Genomic DNA, 22451 nt, shown 5'->3' with positions numbered 1-22451 from the left:
CTAAATCAGTGAAGAAGTATTTTGGTAGTTCAATGGGTATGGCACTAAATAGATGAATAAGTTTGGGTAGGATGGTCATTTTTATTATATTGGCTCGTCCTATCCATGAGCAGTTAATGTTTTTCCAATTGCTCAAGTCTAGTTTTAGTTGTGTGGAGAGTGTTTTGTAGTTGTATTCATATAGTTCCTGTGTTTGTCTCAGGAGGTAGATTCCTAGGTATTTTATTTTGTCTAAGGTGATTTTGAATGGGATTTCTCTTTCTAGTTTTTGCTGCTGAGCTGTGTTGGAGATATATAGAAAAGCTGATGATTTATGTGGGTATATTTTGTATCCTGCAACTTTGCTAAAGTTGTTGATTATTTTTGTTGTTGAAATTATCTTTTTGGTTGAATCTCTAGGATTCTTTAAGTAGACCATCATGTCATCCGCAAAGAGTGATAACTTGGTCTCCTTCTTGCCTATTTTGATGCCTTCAATTTCTTTTTCTTCTCTAATTGCTACTGCTAGTGTTTCTAGTACAATGTCAAATAATAGAGGTGATAATGGGCATCCTTGTTTCACTCCTGATCTTATTGGGAATGCATCTAGTTTATCCCCATTGCAGATGATATTAGCTGATGGTTTTAGATATATACTGTTTATTATTTTTAGGAATGACCCTTCTATTCCTATGCTTTCTAGTGTTTTTAATAGGAATGGGTGTTGTATTTTACCAAATGCTTTTTCTGCATCTATTGAGATAATCATGTGGTTCTTGCTGGTTTGCTTGTTGATGTGGTCAATTATGTGGATGGTTTTCCTAATGTTGAACCAGTCCTGCATCCCTGGTATAAATCCTACTTGATCATGGTAAATGATCCTTCTGATCACTTGCTGGAGTCTTTTTGCTAGTATCCTATTTAGGATTTTTGCATCTATATTCATTAGGGTGATTGGTCTATAGTTTTCTTTCTCTGTTTTTGACCTGCCTGGTTTTGGAATCAGTACAATGTTTGTGTCATAAAAGGAGTTTGGTAGAACTCCCTCTTTGCTTATTATGTCAAATAGTTTGTATAGTATTGGGATTAACTGTTCTCTGACTGTTTGATAGAATTCACTGGTGAATCCATCAGGCCCTGGGGATTTTTTCTTAGGAAGTTCTTTGATGGCTTGTTGGATTTCATTTTCTGATATGGGATTATTTAAGAATTCTATTTCCTCTTCTGTTAGTCTAGGCAGTTTGTATTTTTGTATATATTCATCCATATCTCCTAAATTGGTGTATTTATTGCCATATAATTGGGCAAAGTAATTTCTAATGATTGCCTTAATTTCCTCTTCATCGGAGGTGCTGTCCCCCTTTTCATCTTTAATGCTATTAATTTGCTTTTCTTCCTTCCTTTTTTTAATTAGATTGACCAGTACTTTGTCTATTTTGTTTGTTTTTTCAAAGTACCAGCTTCTTGTCTTATTTATTAAATCAATAGTTCTAGCACTTTCGATGTTATTAATTTCTCCCTTAATTTTTAGGATTTCTAGTTTGGTTTTCTGCTGGGGGGTTTTAATTTGATCGCTTTCGAGTTTTTTCATTTGCATTTCCAATTGATTGATCTCTGCTCTCCTTAGTTTGTTAATATAAGCATTCAGAGATATGAATTTACCTCTGATTACCACTTTGGCTGCATCCCGAAAGGTTTGAAAGGATGTCTTGCCATTGTCATTTTCCTCGATGAAATTATTAATTGTTTCTATGATTTCTTCTTTAACTAAATGGTTTTGGAGTATCAAATTGTTTAATTTCCAATTGGTTTTAGATTTGGTTTTCCATGTACCATTACTAATTATTATTTTTATTGCCTTGTGATCTGAGAAGGCTGCATTCATTATTTCTGCTTTTCTGCATTTGTGTGCTATGTTTCTGTGACCTAATGTATGGTCAATTTTTGTGAATGTGCCATGTGGTGCTGAGAAGAAGGTGTATTCCTTTTTATCCCTATTTATTTTTCTCCATATGTCTATTAATTCTAATTTTTCTAAGATGTCATTCACTTCTTTTACCTCTTTCTTATTTATTTTTGATTTGATTTATCTAAATTTGATAATGGTTGGTTTAAGTCTACCACTAATATGGTTTTACTGTCTATTTCTTCCTTCTAGTCTCCTAGTTTCTTCATTAGAAATTTGGGTGCTATATTATTTGGTGCATACATGTTGATTAATGATATTTCCTCATTGTCTAAAGTCCCTTTTAACAAAATATAATTACCTTCCCTTTCCCTTTTGATCAGGTCTATTTTTGCTTTGGCTTTATCAGATACCATGATTACCACTCCTGCCTTCTTTCTGTCAGTTGAGGCCCAGAAGGTCTTACTCCATCCTTTAATTCTGACCTTGTGGGTGTCAACCCGCCTCATGTGTGTTTCTTGAAGACAACATATGGTAGGGTTTTGGATTCTAATCCATTCTGATATTCGTCTACATTTTATGGGTGAGTTCATCCCATTCACTTTCAAAGTTATGATTGTCGTTTGTGGACTCCCTGGCATTTTGATAGCCTTCCCTGATTCTAACCTTTTCTTCTTTGGCTCTACCTTTTAGTCCAGTGATTTACTTTGAATCAGTCCCCCTGGTCCCCTCCCTTGACATGTTTCCCTTTTTAGTCTCTCCCTTTTTGTTCCCTCCCCCTCCCCCCTCTCTTTCCCTCCCTCTTTGTTTTCCCTCTCCCCCTTCCCCCCTTGGTTTTCCCTTTTCCCTACCCTTGTAGGGGAAGATAGAATTCAAGATCCCAATGGATCTAGATGTTTTTCCCTCTCAGAGTTGATTTCCCTGAGATTAAGGTTTAAGTAAAAAACCCTCTCTTCCTCTCCTTCTAATAGGAGTTTTCTTCCCCTCCCCTTCCCATGTGAATATTTGTGTGAGAAAGATTATTCTATTTGGTCTTTCTTTACCCCCTATTTATACATTACATTTTCCCCACATGTTAGTATACATAGATTGATAGAGATGTAGTCCTTATAGAAGAGAGTTTGAGTAAAAGAAGAAGATAACATTTTTCCCCTTTCCTTAATATTTACCTTTTCAGGTATTCCTTGCTCTTTGTTTTTTGGTATCAAACTTTCCACAGAGCTCTGATCTTTTCTTTGCAAAAAGTTGGAAGTCTTCTATTTTGTTGAATGCCCATACTTTCCCTTGGAAGTGTATAGTCAGTTTTGCTGGGTAGCTGATTCTTTGTTGGAGACCCAGCTCTCTTGCCTTTCTGAAAATCATGTTCCATGCCTTACGATCATTCAGAGTAGAACTTGCAAGGTCTTGTGTGACCCATGATTGGCATTCCTTTATATCTAAATTGTCTTTTTCTGGCTTCCTGTAGGATTTTTTCTTTTGTTTGATAGCTTTGGAATTTGGCAATTACATTTCTGGGAGTTGTCTTTTGGGGGTTTAGTGTAGAAGGTGTTCTGTGAGCTCTGTCAGTGGCTGTATTACCCCCTTGTTCTAGAATCTCTGGGCAATTTTCTTTGATTATATCTTGTATCATGATGTCGAGTTTGGTGTTTATTTCTGGCTTTTATGGAAGTCCAATTATTCTTAAATTATCTCTTCTCCCTCTATTTTCCAGATCTGTCACCTTGTTGGTGAGATATTTTATGTTTTCTTCTAATTTCTTGGTATTTTGGCTTTGCTTTATTAATTCTTGCTCTTTTACACAATCGTTGTCTTCCAGCTGCCTGATTCTGGCCTTTAAAGCCTGGTTTTCCTTTTCAGTTTGGTCACACCGGTTTTGTAGATGCGTGAATTTCTTTTGCATTATTTCCCGCTTTTCCTCCCAGAAGGTTTCCATCTTTTTGGTCATTTCTGATTCAAATTCTTCATGTGTTTGTGTAGAGTTTCCATTTCCTTTGGAAGGTTTCAGAGCATTTTCTTGTGCATCATCTTCTATCTCCTCTGTATTTTGTATTTTGGTTCCATAGAATGTGTCCAAAGTCGCTCGCCCCTTTCTTCTTATTTTTCTTGGGTTTTTGGGGCTTCTGTGCTTCTGTGGAGTTTGCCATCTCTGAATGGGGTGGATTAGCTTTTCTTATCTCTGTCTGGTGTTCAGAGGCTTTAGTCCTGGGCAGATTGTCGGTTCTATGAGCTTTCCCTGGGTTAAATTGAGTATGCCTTCCGGCAATGACTTTCACTGGAACTGGAATGGAAGGGTCGGACCAGGGGGCCACACTCTCCCCAGGCTCTATCTGCTTCCCCTGGTGCTAAGGTGCCCCCTCGACTGGACTGGGTTGGGTTGCTTTCCGGAAGTTGCCTTCAGAATAGCTGACCGTGAGGCTGTTTTGTTGGCCCTGAGGGTTGCTGTTGTTTCAGACGACCCCGCTCTCTGAGTGGGGCGGGGCCGCGGCTTCCCGGAGCCTTGGACTCTGCGCTCCTACCCCTTAGGTCTGAGTGATCTCGGGTTCTGGCTTTTGAGGGGGGCCGTACCTTTTGATCCAGGTCCAGGTCCAGGAGGAGGATTCCCAGGGTCTATGCTGTTGATCGTTTTGAATTTTGGTGCCTTAGGAGCTTATAGTTTGAGATCGGTCGGGAAGGGTTTTCCTGAGATCTGTACTTTAGCTTTCTCTAAGCCGCCATCTTGACCGGAAGTCCCCATAGGCAATTTCTAAGGAGATACACACCCAATTTTAGAATCTTTTTCAAGAACTATTTTCCTAAGTATGACTCAGTTTCCCTAATTGAATTGAGAGAGTCTGCAGGTTACCTATTTGAAAACAATTCAGATCAAAGTAAGGAATTTCAAGATCTGAAAGATAAGTTGGAGAGGACTGAAAATGGTTTGAAACAAAAGGAAATTGAATAAATTAAAAATTTGAACATGGTTAAGACTTTCAACACATCTAGTTCCCAAAAACCTAGTTACAAGGCAAGACCAGTCCAAAGAGAGAATAGGGAGTGTTTCTTTTCTCACCGGAAAGGGCACTTGATTAGAAATTGTTTTTTGAAGAAGAAACAAGAGAGTAATAACAGAGACAAACATAATGCATAGACGATGTGCAAGAAATCCATTTGTTGTTCACACTACAAATTAAAGTCCTCACAGCAAGATCCTGATTTAAATGAAATGCAAAATGCTATAAAAACTGGAGCAAAGTCAAAGTATTCTGATATAGTTATAAGATAGTTGTGAAGCCAGGACCATAAGTTGTGTAGTGTGAGACTTGGAGGTAGAAGAAATAGTGAGGAAGAGGCTATGATTGAAAATAATAGAAGAAACTTGGGAAATAGTGTGGATTTGGTACAACAAAGTGATTCTGTGAATGATGGCCATTGCAATAAAGCAAGAGAAAGGCTGAGACAGATTACAGAAACTGAGGCAGAAATTAAGGAAATGACAACTCAAATAGTAAATGAGATGAAAGACTTTGAGATGAGTTGTACAGTAACTAAACAGGAAAAGTCTGTGAGGGACATAAAAACATTCCTAGAGAACTTTTTCCAGTGTGGAGTGCATAATGGGATTGAATTATGCAAAAGTAAAAGAAGAAAGAGTCACAAAAACTGAAAAAACACAGTTTGTGACAGAGATAGACACATAATTTCAATTCCCTAAAGGTTACTGTTGATAAAGATAATAAGGCTCTAAAAATATTCACAGATGAAGTCCCACCAAACTTCATTAATTCTCCCAAGAGCTTTGTGGCAGAGGTACCCATAGAAATGACATCTAGTTTGAATCCAGAAGCTAGTATCTTCCATCCATCAGTGAGTGATGTAAATAAGGGAAAACTAACTGAAAATGAAGCTGAAGTTACTTTTGAACACAAAGGTTATCATATTCAAAGTATCGGAGGTGACATTACAGTTAAATTTTAATCTGGGGATGGAATGGCAGGCTTAGTAACAACCAAGGATTCAGTTGAATTCAGCATTCTATGGGGCAAAGGGGTATCTAGCCAAAGCAACTGCAGTGGTTTAGGTTCATGTTCCATTGTAGTTGAGAATACAACCTCTAATGTAGAATTCATTGGGAATGGATCTAATCAAAGAGAATTTACTGGGTTACATATGCACCTGGTAGAGAATAGCAAGGACATGGACATTGAGTCAGTAGTTATGAACACCTTAGCTACAAATCCAGAAACAGTTACATGTTGTAGTGGGGGACAACATGGAAGCACATCCTAATAATTGTACAGGGGGAATTGCAGAAGTACAAACCTTATTCCCAGAACAAAATACTGAAATAGAGGGAAAGAGTCCTATCTCTACACAGTCAAATAAGAATGAAAATAAACATAAACCTCAGACTAGCTTTAAAGTAGGATCTGTGATTATTAACAGTGGAGAAGATATGCATAACTCCATGCCATCAAATTTACCAATTCACAATGAAAATCTACAGCTTAATAATGAGAAACCAAAAGAAACTGACTTGAGGAACACAGAAGCTGGTAACATAGGCTTAGATCAAAACACAAAGCCAAAGTTACCAACATCTGACAAAGGTTTACATGGCACTGAGAAGAATCCAAATAACATAGTGACTGAATTTAGTGATTCAGATTCAGGAACTGAATCTGAAGGAATACCAGAAGGTGTGATAATGATGGATGAAGATGATTTAGAACAAATACCTTATCAGTTTTATAAGCTTTATGAAGAGGTAGATGATGAAGGGGATGTGGGTGACAAAGGTGAAAAGATAGAGTACCTGGAACCAGTGCAAACAAACTCTTACTAAGACACTGAGGAGGATCTATTCTTTGGGCACAGAAAAAGTTGCATACCATTGGACAAAATTTATGCAATCTTGGGGGTTGATAATGAAGGAGATTTTATAGATAAGTTGAATTGTATGGCTTATGCAGATACAGATTCTGAATGGGAAGGATAATATCAAGAAACATATTGAGAACTGGAGGAGGAGATATAGATTCAAAATTTCATTTCTGTTCTCTAAATTCAGACACATGACAAGTACCATTCATGCTGTAAAATTGAAACCAAGATTAGTTGTCATTCCATAGGGTAACATTCTATACAACACCTTATGTGAATGAAGACTAGTCTTGAGTTAGCATGGAGAATAAGTTATTCCAGCACGAGAGCCAGCAATTCAACATCTTGAATACTCCTAACCTCGTAGGATAAAGTTTCATCTTCATAACTGGAACAGACACAAACATCTAGAATGTTATGGTAACATAGATTCACATTGGTTGAATTTGTTATCAAGTTTAACAGCAAGTTGTAGGTGAGAACTGAAAAAGGTTATCCATATCTCTCAACCTTCATCCTAAAACAGTTGCTACTGGGGAAAGGAAGAGAGAGAGAGGGTATGCCATGAAGATATTATCTCAAAAGTTCAGATATCTCACATGTTATCAGTGACAATACATATACAGATGACATCTGAAAGAAATTCCTAGTCATAAACTGCAACGTGAATAGCCCAAGAAGAAAGCAATATCAGTCATTGTGAATGAAAACCTAATGAAAGCACATGAGAGCCACCAGAATACATAGAGAGCACTGCCCTTGTTAACATGATAAAAGGCTAGCACCTCTGAAGATATGCAGCCAGTAATAGACAAAAAAGGGAAACCTTGCATTTGAAAGAGTAGCAGCCACAAAGAAAAAAGCTTCAATGTAAAATATAAAATCGTCTTTGCTTGACACAGTAACAAAACAAAATGAACTATCTCCAAGAACTACATACAGTAACAATCCTAGAAACAATAGCAGTAACCATATGATGAACCTCCTTGATGAAGAGAAGAAAAAAAATTGAAATCATTATTCTTACCAAAGTCTTGAAAACCTATGCATAATGCTCACATCCATCCATGTAAAACACCTGTACATCTTACCTGTAGGCACAAAGATGTTCAAATGCAAAAGGCTTACCCCCTTGCATGAAGAAAATCACAGGCAATATTACTTGCACACACGTATGATTGATAAATTCTGCATGCACGAAGATTCCATCTTCCATGCAAAAGTAACTTCTTACTCTTACTTGCACACACGTATAACTCTCACACACATGCATTGTTCGCGTGTTCCTGATTCATGACTATTGCAGTGAATTCTGATTTGAAGAACACAAGTCTTCAATCAAGTGACAAAAGACAGAAGAGTGAGGTGCTGGCCAGAAAGGATAGAAGAGTCTCTACATGCAACATGAATGGACATGGAAGGACTTTGGAACTTTTTGAAATCTTGGAATTTTTGGCCATGAGGATATGTAAGTATGCATTGTACATGTGAACATCACATATATGCATGCACACCCTACATAGGAAAGTGAGATATCTCATGGAATGGGTAAGTATACAATGTGCATAGTTGCATGACATAAAGACACACTGATGAGAAATTTCTGTGGAAAATTCAAACAAAGATTTTTCTTTTCTGCATGAGTTTGCACAGAAATCTACAAGGATATACATGTGTAAATTTGCATTAGATCCTATGTACACATGTAATTACTAAATTAACTAACAAGTTAACATTTTTAGAGTAAGTTATTAATATTCTAACTACTAACGATAGTGATAGCCTAGTGAATTTGTCCAAGTCTTAGGAAGTAGAGACATAGAAGTTCTAAAGTATAGAAGTTAGATTGTATTATGATTGTAGGTTAGCATTTGTTAGTAGTAGAAGATTTTCTTAGTGAATTTAGAGACATTAGGGTATAGGACATTTGCATATTCTTAATGTTAGTGAATTGGTTTGAATGATTTGAACGTTGTTACTTGTTTTGTTATAGAACAATATGTTTATATAATTCCCCTACCTAAACGATTTTCCTATAACCCATTCTTAGCTTAGCATTTAGATAGATAGAGCAGCTAAAATGAGTTTAGGATTTTGTTATTTTGGGGGAGGATAAGGGTATATTTATAACAGAGCAGAGTTAAGATAGATAGATGAAATTATTAAGGTAAGTATCTTTGAAAAATGCAAGTTGCATTTTTTTTCTAATGAAAGGGGAGATTGTGGTAGAGGCATGGAGAGAGAGAGGACTTGTAAGCCAAGATGCCAGAAACAAGCTGGGGACATGACCTGCCTGTCAATCAAGAAGAAGGTACCAAATGGAATGTTCCCAGGAGTTGGCAGTTGAGGATCTGGACAGAGAGGAGAAGAAGTAGGAACTGGGACTTCTGATTCTGTCTCTGGCTCTGGGGGTTGAAGCTGAACTGATCTTATTTAGTTTCTGTCTCAGGCTGAAGGACCCTTGAGGGAGGCTTCTGAAATTGGTGGCCTTGTGAAGAAGAAAGAAGATTTTAACTGTTGTCCTCCATCTCTGACTATCCCTCTGTCACAGTTGTGACTTCCCAAGCCCTCATAATCTTCATTATAGATTAGGGACACCCCCTCATCCCTCTTACCTCAGTTTCCCAGCCTGTTTCCCAATAACCCCCTGACTTGAAAAGTAAAAGAAAAGAGTATCTTTATAGTTCACTCAGGGGGGAGGGAAGAAGTCAAAGGCTTCAAGAAGAAACTGGGAGGGAGAGGGTTGGAGAAGGGAAGGGAATGAAGGGAGGAGGAGATTAGGAAATAGATTTTATCCACTAACCATCAATAGAAATCAGTAGGCAAATTCCAGTGCATTCCCCTGTATCAGTATCTCTCAGTGTCTCTATCTCTGTAGTACCTCTACTTCCATTGTAACTCAGTACCATCAGGTGTGTCCCCATACCAGCAGCAGTTCTCTAGTCACAAGCCAGAGTACATCAGTCACTAGTAACAATAAATAGAGTCACACAGATTAACACTTACTATTTCAATAGTGTGGTACATGGAGATGAAAGAGATAGTGAAAAAGTGGCTGCTGATAAAAATAATAGGGAAAAGATGAGACACATTGAAAAAATTGTGCAAGAAATTGAATCTGTGAATGATAGTAAATTTAATGATCAAGAGAAAGGCAGAAACAAGTAATACAAATACATGAAGAAATTAAGGAAATCATTTCTCAAATAGTAACTGAGATAAGAGACTTTGAGAAAGGATATATAGTAACTACACAAGAAAAAAGTGCAAATGAAATCAAATCATTATTAGAGTACTTTTTTCAACATAGAGTGGGCACTGGGACTGAATTGTGCAAAAGAAAAAGAAAAATATATTCACAGGAACTCAAGCAGGAGTTAGTGAAAGACACAGTGAAACAAAATTTCAATTCCCTAATGATTAATGTTGTTAGGGATATAAATGCTTTGAAACCATTCACAGATTTGCATGACATCCCACCAAACTCAGTTAATTCTCCTAATAGCTTTATGGCAAAGGTACCCTTAGAAAAAACATCTAATTTGAATCCAGAGGCAGAAATTTTCCGTCCATCAATGATTAATTTAGATAAGACAACATTCACTGAAAATGAAGCTGAGATTACATTTGAAAACAATAATCGTATTCAAAGTAATGGAGGTGACATGACAGTTGAATTTGAAAAGGGGAAAGGAATGGAAGTCTTAGTAACTGAAAAAACAACCAAGGATTCAAATGACAGTCTTGAAGTCAACATTCTAAGTGGCAGAGGGGAATCTGACCAAATAAACTTATTGAGATAAGCAACAGCTATGATTTAAATTCATGTTCCAATGTAGTAGAATGTATTGTAATTCAACCTCTAATGTAGACTTAAGAGGAAATGATTTGAATCAAAAAGAATTAGCTGATTCACATATACAGCTGGCAGAGTGATTGAACAGTGATTTAGTAATCATACACACCTTAGTTACAAAGCCAGAAACATATGTATGTACTACTGTGGAAAAGAATGATGGCACACATCCTACTGATGATGCAGGGGAACATGCAGATGTACTGAACTCATTCCTAGAAGAAAATAACAACATAGAGGGAAAGATTCCTATCTCTACATAGTCAAATGAGAGTGAAGATGAACATAAACCTCAAACTAGTGATAGAGTAGGATCTATGATTATTAACAGTGTAGAATATCTTCAGGAAGGAGCTAAATCCATACCACCAAGTTTACCAATTCAAAATGAAAATCTAAAGCTTAGCCATGAGAAACAAACAGAAACTGATTTGAGAAACACAAAAGCTGGTGACGTAGTCTTAGATGAACACACAAAGCTAGAGTTACCAACATCTGACAAAAGTTTACATGGCATTGACCAAAATCCAAAGAACATAAAGACTGGATTTAATTTAGTGATTCAGAATCAGATACAGAACCAGAAGGAATATCAGAAGGTATAATAATAATAATGGATCAAAATGATTTAGAATAAATGCCTTACTAATTTTATAAGCTTTATGAAGAGGTAGACAAAGAAGGGGATGTGTGGGACACAAGTGAGAAAATTGAATACCTGAAACCAGTATAATCAAAGTCTCACTAAGGTTATGATGATAAGATATTCTTTGGGCACAGAACAAGTTGCATACCATTGGAAGAACTTTATGCAAGATTAGGGGTTGATAATTAAGATGACTTTATAGAGAAGTTGAATTACATGGCTTGTACAGACACAGATTTTGAATGGGAAGGTGGATATCAAGGAACATATTAATAACTGGAGAAGGAGAGATAGATATACGATTTCACTTCTATTCTCTAACTTCAAAAACATGACAAATACCATTCATGCTGTAAGAGTGAAACTAAGATTAATGGAAGTTCCATAGGGTAACATACTAGACAATACCTTATGAGAATGAAGACTAGTTTTAGGTAGAAAAGAATATATTCCAGCACAAAAGAACAAGTAATTCAACAACAAGGACTCTCCTAAGCTTGTAACATAATATTCTAACTTCATAACTAGGACAGACACAAACACCTAGAATGCTTTGGAAGCATAGATTCACATTGGATGAATTTGTTTTCAAAGACTTTAACATCAAGTTGTAGTTGAGAACTGAAAAAGGTTATCCATTTCTCTCAACTTTCACTCTAAATTAATCTTTACCACGGGAAGGGAGAGAGGGAGGGCATACCATGAAGAAGTTACCTCATAGTTGCAGATACCTCACTAGACACAACAATGTGATCATGTCATCAGTGAAGATACACACAGATGATGTCTGATTAAAAAAAAGAAGCCCTAGTCATGAGCAGCAACAAGAATAGCCCAAGAAGAAATCAATAACAGTCCTTGTGAATGAAAACTTATGAATGATACCTGGAAAGCACCCCTGAAGCAAATAACACAGTCCAGAAAGAAATACAGCCAGTAACACAGAAAAAAATGCATTTAAAAGTTTAACTCCAAAGAAAAGCCTCTATATTCTATACAAACTCTGCCAAGCATAGTATCAGAAAAGAAAGAAAAAAATTTATCTCACGTGCAAATGTAACTCCATGACCAAACAAAATACAGTGTATTCAAACTCTATCTCTTAGAAATAACTAAAGTAAACATACATTAAACCTCCTTGAAAAAAAGTCAAACACCAAAAAGATTAGCAAACTTTATATCAATGTTCTTGAAAAAATTCTAAGAACTTATGCACAATGCTATACTGCTTACACTCACTCATGAAGATGTATATATGCTAGGCTTACATGCAAGAAGAGGAACACAAGTAAAGTTTACTTATATGCATGAAGATGAACACATGTATGCTTAATTCCATACATGAAGATAAACACATGTTATGCTTACTTCCACACATGAAGAATTATTGATGAATTCTGACATGCATTCATGAAGAACTCAGCTTACTTCCATGCACATGAGAATTTCAATCTTACATACATGGAAATGTAAAAACCTTACATGCATGCATGTTCATGATTGTTCCAGTTTGTTCCTGAATTGAAGAACAGGTCTAAAATCAAGAGTGAAAGAAGATGAGACTGGTATGATGACCAGAGGACCAGAGATGAAGACAAAGTTTATACAAGCAACATAAAAGGACATGGAAGGACTGTGAAAGTTTGGACTTTTGATCATGAGGATATGTAAGAATGCATCGTACATGTTAACATCAAATATGTGCATGCACATTCTACATAGAAAAGGAAGACATCTCATGGAATGGGCAAGTATACAATGTACAACATAGTGGCAAAACACAAAGTCACACTGATAAAATTTCTGTGGAAAATTCAAACAGACTGAGATATTTTTTATCTACGTGAGTTTGAATAGAAATCATGAACAATTTATGTGGATGCACATGTGTAAATTTGTATAGGTACAACTTATGTACACATGTAGATATTAATGTACTAATAAACTATATTGAAATAGTTTATTAATATTCTAATGACTAACAATAGTGACAGCATAGAGAATTTGTTCAAAGTCTTAGGAAAGTAGAGACAGACATAGAACTACTTATGTATAGAAGCTATATTGCAATATGATTTTAGGTTAGCAATAGTTAGTGATAGAAAATTTTACTTAGTTGAATTATAGACATTAGGAGATAAGACAGTTGCATATTCAAAATGTTATGGAATTTGTTGAATGGTTTGAAAATTGTTACATGATTTGTTATTATGTAAAAACCATGTTCATGTGAATCCCTATTACCTAAACCATTTTCCTATACCCAAACTTAGCATAGCACTAGGTAGACAGAACAGCTAAGATAAGTTAAGATTTCTTATTTTGGGAGGGTAAAGGAATATTTAAGATAATAGAGTGTAAGAATACTTAGTTAGAAATATATGAAAGGTAACTATCAATAAAATTTGTGGGTGCAAATTTGGAAGACAAAAAAGGGAGGGATGTAAAGAGAGAATATACATGCATTCAAAGGATATCATCTGTCAATCAAAAGGAAAATTCCATTTGAAATGTTACAGGGAAAGACAGTTGGAGCCAAGCCATTCTGAACTTGGCTAGGAAGCTTGGTGGACTAAGCTTTTGGCTTCTGACAGAGTGGGGGAGAAGAAACTTTTGGCTTTGGCTGGTGGCTGATGGTGGAGAAGAACTAATTTGTATCTCTGATATTTACCTGGCTGATTGACAGAAGAAGAAAGAAGACAATTGTCTTCATTTCTTTGACTGACTCTGTGTCACAGTTGTGACAGAACTGCCATTTCCCCAATATCCTCCTAATCCTCATTTTAGAGAATAGGGAAACCTATCTCTCTTACGTTATCCTCCATTCTTTCCTGTTCCCCCCCAATAAACCCTTAGTTGAGTTAAAGAAGAGAAAAGAGTATTTTCTCTAAAGCATCATAATTCACCCTGACTGACTTAGAAAGAAGGTTGAAGGGAAAGGGGGAGAGGAAGCTGAAGGCTTCTGAAGTGGGAGGTAAAGGGAGGAGGGTAGGCAAAACTTGATCCATTAGTTATCCATTAGCAATCAATTACACAATCAGGAATTACTATCTATTACAGTAGATTGGTCTATAGTTTTTTCTCTGTTTTTGACTTGCCTGGCTTTGGAATCAGTACCATATTTGTGTCAAATAAGGAATTTGGTAGAACTCCTTTGGTTAGTATGCCACATAGTTTGTATAGGATTGTGATTAGCTGTTCTTTGAATGTTTGGTATAACACACTTGTGAATCCATCAGGCCCTGGAGACTTTTTCTTAGGGAGATCTGTGATGGCTTGTTCAATTTCTATTTCTGGTACAGGATTATTTAAGTATTCTATTTTTTTTCCTGTTTTTGTTTTCACTGGTTTAGGTATCAAAACTATATTTGGATCACAAAAGGAATTTGTTGGGATTCTTTCTTTATGTATTTTTGAAAACCCTTCCCTTCCATCTTGGAATCAATACCAAGTATTGTTTCAAAATTAGATGAAAAGTAAGGGCTAGACAATGGTGGTTAATGATTTGCCTAGGGTCACACATCCAGGAAGTGTCTGATATCAGATGTGAACCCTGGTCCTCCTGAATTTAGGCTATCCACTGAGCACCTCACTAGCTCTCGTTGCCTATATTTTTAAGATTGTTGATATAGGATTGGGATTCATTGTTCCTTCAGTGTGGTATTTCACTGGTATATAAATCTAATCCTGGGGACTTTTTTTATAAAGAACTCATTTGTGGTTTCTTCAATGTCTTTTTCTAAGATTGAGTTGTTAAATACTCTATAATTCTGTAAATCTGAGCAATTCATCTTTTTGTAAGTATTTAACTATTTCACTTACATTTCAGGTTTGCTGGCACATGATTGCTCAAAATAAGTGCTCAGAATTTCCTTAATTTCAACTTCATTGCTAACTCATCATTTTCATTTTTGCTATTGGTAATAATGTTTTCTTCTTTCTTTAATCAAATTAACCAATGGGTCATCTATTTAATTGTATTATTATTTTAAAAACCAGATCCTAGTTTTATTTAAATCTGTTTTTATTTCCTTTTGATTTTATAAAACTCTTTTGATTTTCAGGATTTCCTGTTTAATTGGACATTTCCTGATCTTTCCAGGAAACTGAAGTCAGTTGTATCCATAGACAGACCTAGAGAGGTTAAGATGCCCTAGATCACACTTGGTGTCAACTGCTACTCTGAAACTTTTTGGAGTAATGAGCCAGAGTCCTTCCTGTTCTGGTAGTTCCACCTAGTGGACAGAAGAAGATCTATAGCAAGAGAGGAAGATCTGAGGCCAGGAATGATTGAGCCAGCCTGATTTCCATCTAATCATAGAGGGGCAAATGTTGGAGCCCATCCTCACCCATGAAGGGATTGGGTTGGATGTGAGCCTGTTTATAGGTCTCAGCACTGTTGCAGAGTTAGTCCAGAAATCCTGTTCAGTTCAGTTCTCCAAGGCATCTCAAATCATTTTTGGACCAGAATTGAGCAGGGAGTCAAGTCCATAAAACTGGATCCTGTTTGGCCTGTGTAGTCAGGGAAAGCCCCTGGGGCTTTTTCCTTGAGATACAGCTTACTGACAGCTCTCCTCTTTCTCTCTTTATCTCTAGCCTACCCTTTCTCTATTCCCTTTGATGCCTCTCCATTCTTTCTCTCTCTGTCTTCCTAGATCTTATCTCTTATTTTGGGGCTACATCAGTCTAGTTCTACCACATCTTCTAAAAACATAGAAGTAAAGACTTTTTGCTTGAGAAAGAAGTTGGAAAAAAAGGAGGAACAATGAATAACCCTGAAAAAACACTGAGATCCACATCAGTAAATACTGTGTGAAAGGCAAGCTTGGGGAAGGGAGGGAGACCAGGGGCCTAGAGAAGGTCAAGAAATTGAGGAATCATCTTGATTTTTCTCCCATATTTCTGGAGGCAGACCAGGAGAGAGGAGAGTCAGAGGCCACACAATCCTACTCGCCTATCTTTCTGACAAAAAAATAGTAAAGTTCTCAATCAGAATCACCAGGATTCCAATCATAATCCCTGCCCCATCTGAAAAAGAAGCCATTACCTCCTCTGAAGAGTTGATCTGCAGGGGTAGCTGGGTAACTCAGTGGATTGAGAGCCTGGCTGTAGAACAGGAAATCTTGGGTTCAAATCTTGCCTCAGACACTTCTTAGCTGTGTGACCTTGAGCTAGTTACTTAACCACCATTGCCTGGCCCTTCTGCCTTGGAAACAATACAGAGTATTGATTCTAATGCAGGAGGTAAGGGTTTAAAAAAAGAGTTGTTTTGTGATAGACAAGAGATAAAAGGGTACCTGAATGTTGCTGTAAGGAGAAAAGAGACTGACACATTAGGAAATAGTCCCTCCCTGATCAATGTAACCACTGAGCATCCCCTGGCAGGGGCATCAAACCCATTATAACTCTATCAGTCCTTGGAGACACGTCTCCCCTTCCCCTCAAGTCTTCTCTTCTTTGGGCTAAGCATCTCTAGTGCCCTCAATTGATCCTTCAATTAAATATGTGTGTGCTCTTGTCTCTTCTCTGCTCATGACTCCCTATTTTCTACAGACTATCCTTGAGTGTTCTTAGTCTGGCATTAAACCTTAGCCCTTCTCAAAATGGCATCAGACCTTTCAGATACTTCTGGCCATGCATTGCGTGCTCAGACAGCATGAGTCTACATTTGGTACTCAGACTCACACTCTGTATTTTCCGTCCTCTGAACTTCTGTTCAGGTTATTTTCAGGATTTATACAGAGCTTTTATATATGGTCTCATTTGATCCAACAACACTAGGAAGGAGAGATTATTTTACCCATTTAACAGATCAGAAGACTGAGACCATAGGGAATTGCTAGTAAGTCACAGAGCCAGTAACATTTTGAGACAACATTTGGACTCAGGTCTTTCTCTCTCTTGGTCCAACACTAGCCACTATGTCATGTCAGGCATTTAATCCATTGATGTTGCCAAAACACCTTCCAAAAAGTTCTGCCATGGCCTTCTTGCTCAGGAGCATGCTCACTGTTCCTTCATATTCTCCCCCCACTACAAAAGGTGGCTAGCTGACCTCAGATTTGTCACTGTCCTGGTCAGTCTCACTTGGCTTTACTGGATACAAATGGGAGGCTCATTCTTCCTCACCTTAAACTTCCCAGTGGAGACCCAGGGATGGAGTGCAAGCTCTACCAAAATAACAAGGGGAAAGGTCAAGGAAGCTGAAATATTTCTAACTTATTCCTATCAATTTGGAAATTATTTTTAAGACAGCTGGCCATGGATGACCCAGGACAGAAGCCTGACGATGCTCCTGGATGTGCCCCAGGGATTGTTCTGGCACACACACCTGTGTCAGTGGCAAGGCCTACCTGCCAACTAGAGATAAGGAAAGAGCTCTCCTTGGGCCATAAAGGGTCAGGAAAAATTAATCCCCTTTAGTTTAGATTTCCAGCATAAAACCTCATCTGAGCTTGAAGATCACCTTCAATATTCTCATTCTCCTCTTGTAGGGCAAGAAACACCTAAGGAAAGGGAAAAGCCCAAAGCAGAGAATTTCAGAATCTTCTGTAAAGGGTATGAACTACTTCCTGTGGACAAATCACAGTCCTAGGCACTAGAGATGTTATTGTGGGTTTGAAATCTCTAGACTTGAACCAGGTCTCACCTGACTCCCAGTCTGAGGCTCTTCTTTTTGTACCCTGCTACTAAGTGATCTATTCCCACTCTCTGCCTTTCCTTTTCTCTCCTCTTTAGAGTTAAAGTAAGTTTCCCTTTCTGAGCACAGTCTCCCTCTGGCCTGTGCCTAGTCCATCCACACCAGCTTCTCCCAATATCCTTATCAAGCTGTCAAGGTAAGGAACCCTGGCTTCTGGAAGTCCAGGCCAAGGAATCATAAAGTCTTGGTGGTTCTGCCAAGCTATAAAGGCCTCAAATCCAAGCCCAGGTGCTGGATGAAGGGGTCTGTCATCCCGAGTCCTGCTTGCCTCAGCCCAGAAAGACTGAGCACCCGGGGCTTGGGCTCCATGTGAATGTCTTTGTCAGTCACAGGAACGGAAGATGAACTTTTCGTAAAGCCTGGAGGAGTTGTGATCTGCACCAGAGTAAGGGGGGAGCTTTGCTATTGAAATCACAGGTTCTTGGTCTCTGGCCTCCAGCCTGCCAAGGTCTTAGAGAGGTCACTTCAAAATAAGTTATTTGGTTATAAGGTAAGAAAAAGAACCAACACTGTCATTTTCTGTCTATTCTCTATACAGCGCCACTGCCCAAACCTACCATTGTCACCTCCAACAATACTGCAGTGGAGACCAAGGACTTCTCATTGACCTGCAATGCTACGGGTCAAATTCACACTTACCGGTGGTTCATAAATGGACTTGCCCCAGGTGGTAACAGGATACAGCTGTCCCAGGATAAGAGGATACTCACTATCCGCAGTCTCACAAGAAGGGAAAACAAAGGACCCTATGTGTGTGAAATTGAAAACCCATTGTTTAGCAATAGGAGTGATCCATTCAAACTGAATGTTACCTGTGAGTATATTGCTTCTTCCTATATGGTGCCTGCTTATAGCCTGGTGGGGTGTTCCCAGAGGCCAGGCTAATTCAGTCCCTTCTCTGAGAGCTAAAGATCAAGGCTCTGAGGTTCCCACCCCCTTCATCTTTAGGGATCCCAGATTGGCCTTGTCATGCTTTCTGGTGAAGGGTGGCCAGCCAGGGTGCTGAACTGGAGAAAGCCCTAAGATCTTCCAAGTTCAGATCCAAACTGGAAAAGTAGAGGACCAGTTGTGAATTTCTCAGAGCAAAGGAGGGTCAGGGAAAAATAGTGATCCCTGCTGATGGGTTAGAGACTAGGAGATGCCCTGTCTTTCTGCTGTAATCTCAATATGGAATCCTTCTCTTTCCTCCAGATGGCCCAGATAACGCCACGATTGTTCATACAGTCAATGAGTACCCTGTTGGGGCAAATATTACCTTGACCTGTTATGCTAATTCTAACCCAGCAGCACAATTCACTTGGTTACAGAATGGACAACCTGTCAGCAACTCAGCTACATTTTCTTTTATTGCAACCCTGAATCATGCTGGAACCTATACTTGTAGTGCATCTAACTCATTCACTGGATTGACGCGCACCGCAACCAAGAATCTTATAATCTATGGTGAGTATCTGGATTGTGACCTGTTAGACTCTCTCTTTCCCCAGTATGAGAGAAATACACATAAGTGACATTCTGCACCCCCCTGGTCCCATGACACAGTGCATTGTGGTAAAAAGAGCCCTGAGCTCAGAATCATGAAACTTGGATTGAATCCTTCCTTTTCTGTCTACTATCTGTGTAGTAAATGTGTCTCCTCCTTTTGGATCCTCAGTTTCTTCATCTGGAAAAATGAATAATATTTGCTCTATATATAATAGGATTCTATGTGGAGAAATTCCTTTTTACATCATAGGCACAAAAAAACATGTGAGTTGTCATCATCATCATTGTTATTGATATTGTATTATTCTCTTCTGTCCCAGTGACATACAACCTTCTTTGTCTCCCAACTTCTAGGACTGCAGGTTCAATGACTGCCCCATAGTCTTTAATTCAGTCCATTTTCCTTAGTGCTGTGGACCCACATGGTGTTTCCCATCTTGTTTGGAATACAAGCTGTGGTCATGTAATGGGGCTGGCCATGTTCCTCTTTGGCATGGAACTTCAGAAGATGGAAAGGAGAATGTATATATTGTTTCCTTTCACACATAGAGATCTACCATTGCACCTATATTTTTCCTCTTTGTGGCATAAAGTGACACATGGAAGCATGTCTGTTATGAAACCTGGTTCTCATCTATTGGCTTTAGCATCCAGTAACTTGGTCCACAGTAGAATTCATGCTTCTCAATTAATTCACTGGTCTGACTTTCCTATGTACAGATGAAAGACCCTCCACTTCCATAATCACATTAATGTACAGCAGGACCATAGAGAGATCATCTCTGGCCTTAGTTTCCTTTTATTTCATGCAGTTTTATTGTTACAAACCTTAGGGGTATCCCAACTTCCTGTGCCTGACTCTGGGGATGTTCTGCATGGAGAGCAGGGGGGAGAGATAGAATTGTGAAGTGGGGATGTGACCTTGGGGAAGTCAGACACCAACAGCATATACTTTAGAGGAGGGATGACTTTTTATTGGACTAAATGTGTACATAAGGATGCTTAAAGCACAATTTAATTTAGCAATACTTTCTTTTGTTAACTATTTTCCAATTACTTTTTCACCTGGTTCAGGTAGCACCTGGGAATGTTGCAGGCTTTGTATTTGACACCTGTGGTTGAAAAGAGCTTTTTCTTAATTTAATTTTTTCCAATTAACCAAAATCTATTTTCTGTCCCCCTTCTACCTCCTACCACTAATGAAAAAGAATATGTTTGGGATAAGTATGGGTTGTGCATGCCTGAAGCCACAAATTAATATATTCTTAGTTGGACACCTGAGAAGGAGACTCAAAAACTGAGAGAAAATGTGTGAAGGAAATAGAGATAAAGAGGGAAAATAATAAAGGAAGAAAGACTCAGAGACAAGACTTAAAGAGCTTGGGATCCAGCCTATGTGCACCTCTGATGGTGGGAGAGAGAGAGAGAGACAGTGAACTATATATTTCCTTGCTCTTTTATTGGTGGATCAATGAATGGGGAATGGGAGGTAGCTAGTGTTCATGTGACAAGGCATAAGATTTAACATTGGCTCAACTGACAACCACAACATCAAAGAGGCGGGGTTTATTCAAACATGTGACCTGGTATGGAATCTGGTCAGACAAGGTGTGAACTAGGACCCCAAGGCAGCTTACCCAGGAATTCTTCTGACTTTTGGACTGTAGATTTGGAGAGTGGTCAGAATTAATAGAGTACCTATTAAATACAATGATCAAGAACTACTATGCTTGTGAATATGGTACATGACCACATAGGTTGCAATATTAAAACATTAATAATAGTTTCAAGATTAAAATTCACCTATGATGCCACATGAATAATCAAGGAAAACGAATTCCCAAGCTCAAGAAATTATCACTTGCAACATACATGCTGAGTCCATCGCATTTCTGAAGTGAGGCAGCTGATTTTCATATAAAGTCTGTAGCTTTTTGTTAGAAGTGAGTAACTTATTATCATGTGTCTTCTGCCACTTTATTAGCCACTGCATTGATCAGAGGTCTCACGTCTTTCAAAGTTGTTTGTCTTCAGATCACTGTCATTATTGTATAACTTACCTCTTGGTTGTACTCACTTCATTCTGCATCAGTTCAGACAAATCTTCTGAAGTTTCTGTTCTTGAACTCATTCTGTTTAATGTTCCTATGAGTGACTTGGATCAAATGAAATAATATCTGTAAAGAGCTTTGTAAATGGTGACCATTATTGTTCTACTGATTCTACAGACAAGCAGAAAGCAAAATTTTGAAACTGGAAGGAAAAGAGAAAAAGAAAAATTGGCAGGAGAGGGATGGTAGAAGCAGATAGGATGCAGAAGTAGTTCAGGATGCTGGCACAGTAGACGTAATGTGATAAGATGAATGTCACTGGGGATTGGTATCAGGTCCTATCCTTGAGTACAAAAAGTCCAAATTACCAAAAAGCATTGGCCTTGATGGGGCAGTGACTGTTACCCATTACATAGAAAAAAGTTGAATTAATGGGGGATGATTGATTTAAAAAAGGGGAAATTGGAGACAGACTTTTAATGTTGGATTGCATAAAGAGACCTTGGGTATGCCTGAGAGAACCACAAACATATTATCAGTTGGAAAGGTAACAGGGCAGTTGAAAAACCTAAATGCACACTTTTTTTAACCCTTACCTATCAGACATAGAATCAATACTAAGTGACAGGCCCAGGGTCATATAGCTGGAATTATTTGAGGTCAGATTTGATCCCAGAACCTCTGTTCTCTAGGCCTGGCTCTCAATTCACTGAGCTAAACAAATACCCCAACCACTAATTCAGTCTTAAGAGAAGCACGTCCACTTTGAAGAATAAGGAGAGAGCTGTTCTTCTGTACTATCAGATGGCACTTGGATTATTGTATTTGGTTCTAGATCACACATTTTACAAGGGGAAACAGTGAACTGGGGAGTGTTCAGCCAGAATGATGAGGTGTCTGGAGTCTCCAAAGATCAATTGAGGGAACTACATATTAGATAAAGTAATAGAAAGCTTTGGGGAGAGGCC

The 22451-nt window shown here is 38.1% G+C and overlaps 1 protein-coding gene across 1 annotated transcript in view; it reads left to right on the top strand.

Moving 5' to 3' along the window:
• The window catches only part of LOC103100369 (hemicentin-1-like), a 228503-nt gene that overhangs the window by 45276 nt on the left and 160776 nt on the right, over positions 1–22451 (top strand). The window contains exons 5-6 of the mRNA XM_056826224.1: positions 18486–18761; positions 19139–19390. Coding sequence (XP_056682202.1) covers positions 18486–18761; positions 19139–19390 — 528 coding nt within the window. The remainder of the gene's footprint in view (positions 1–18485; positions 18762–19138; positions 19391–22451) is intronic.

Source organism: Monodelphis domestica, chromosome 4 (assembly GCF_027887165.1).
Source record: "Monodelphis domestica isolate mMonDom1 chromosome 4, mMonDom1.pri, whole genome shotgun sequence".
Classification (NCBI taxonomy): Eukaryota; Metazoa; Chordata; class Mammalia; order Didelphimorphia; family Didelphidae; genus Monodelphis; species Monodelphis domestica.
This window is presented reverse-complemented; position numbering and strand designations above follow the sequence as displayed.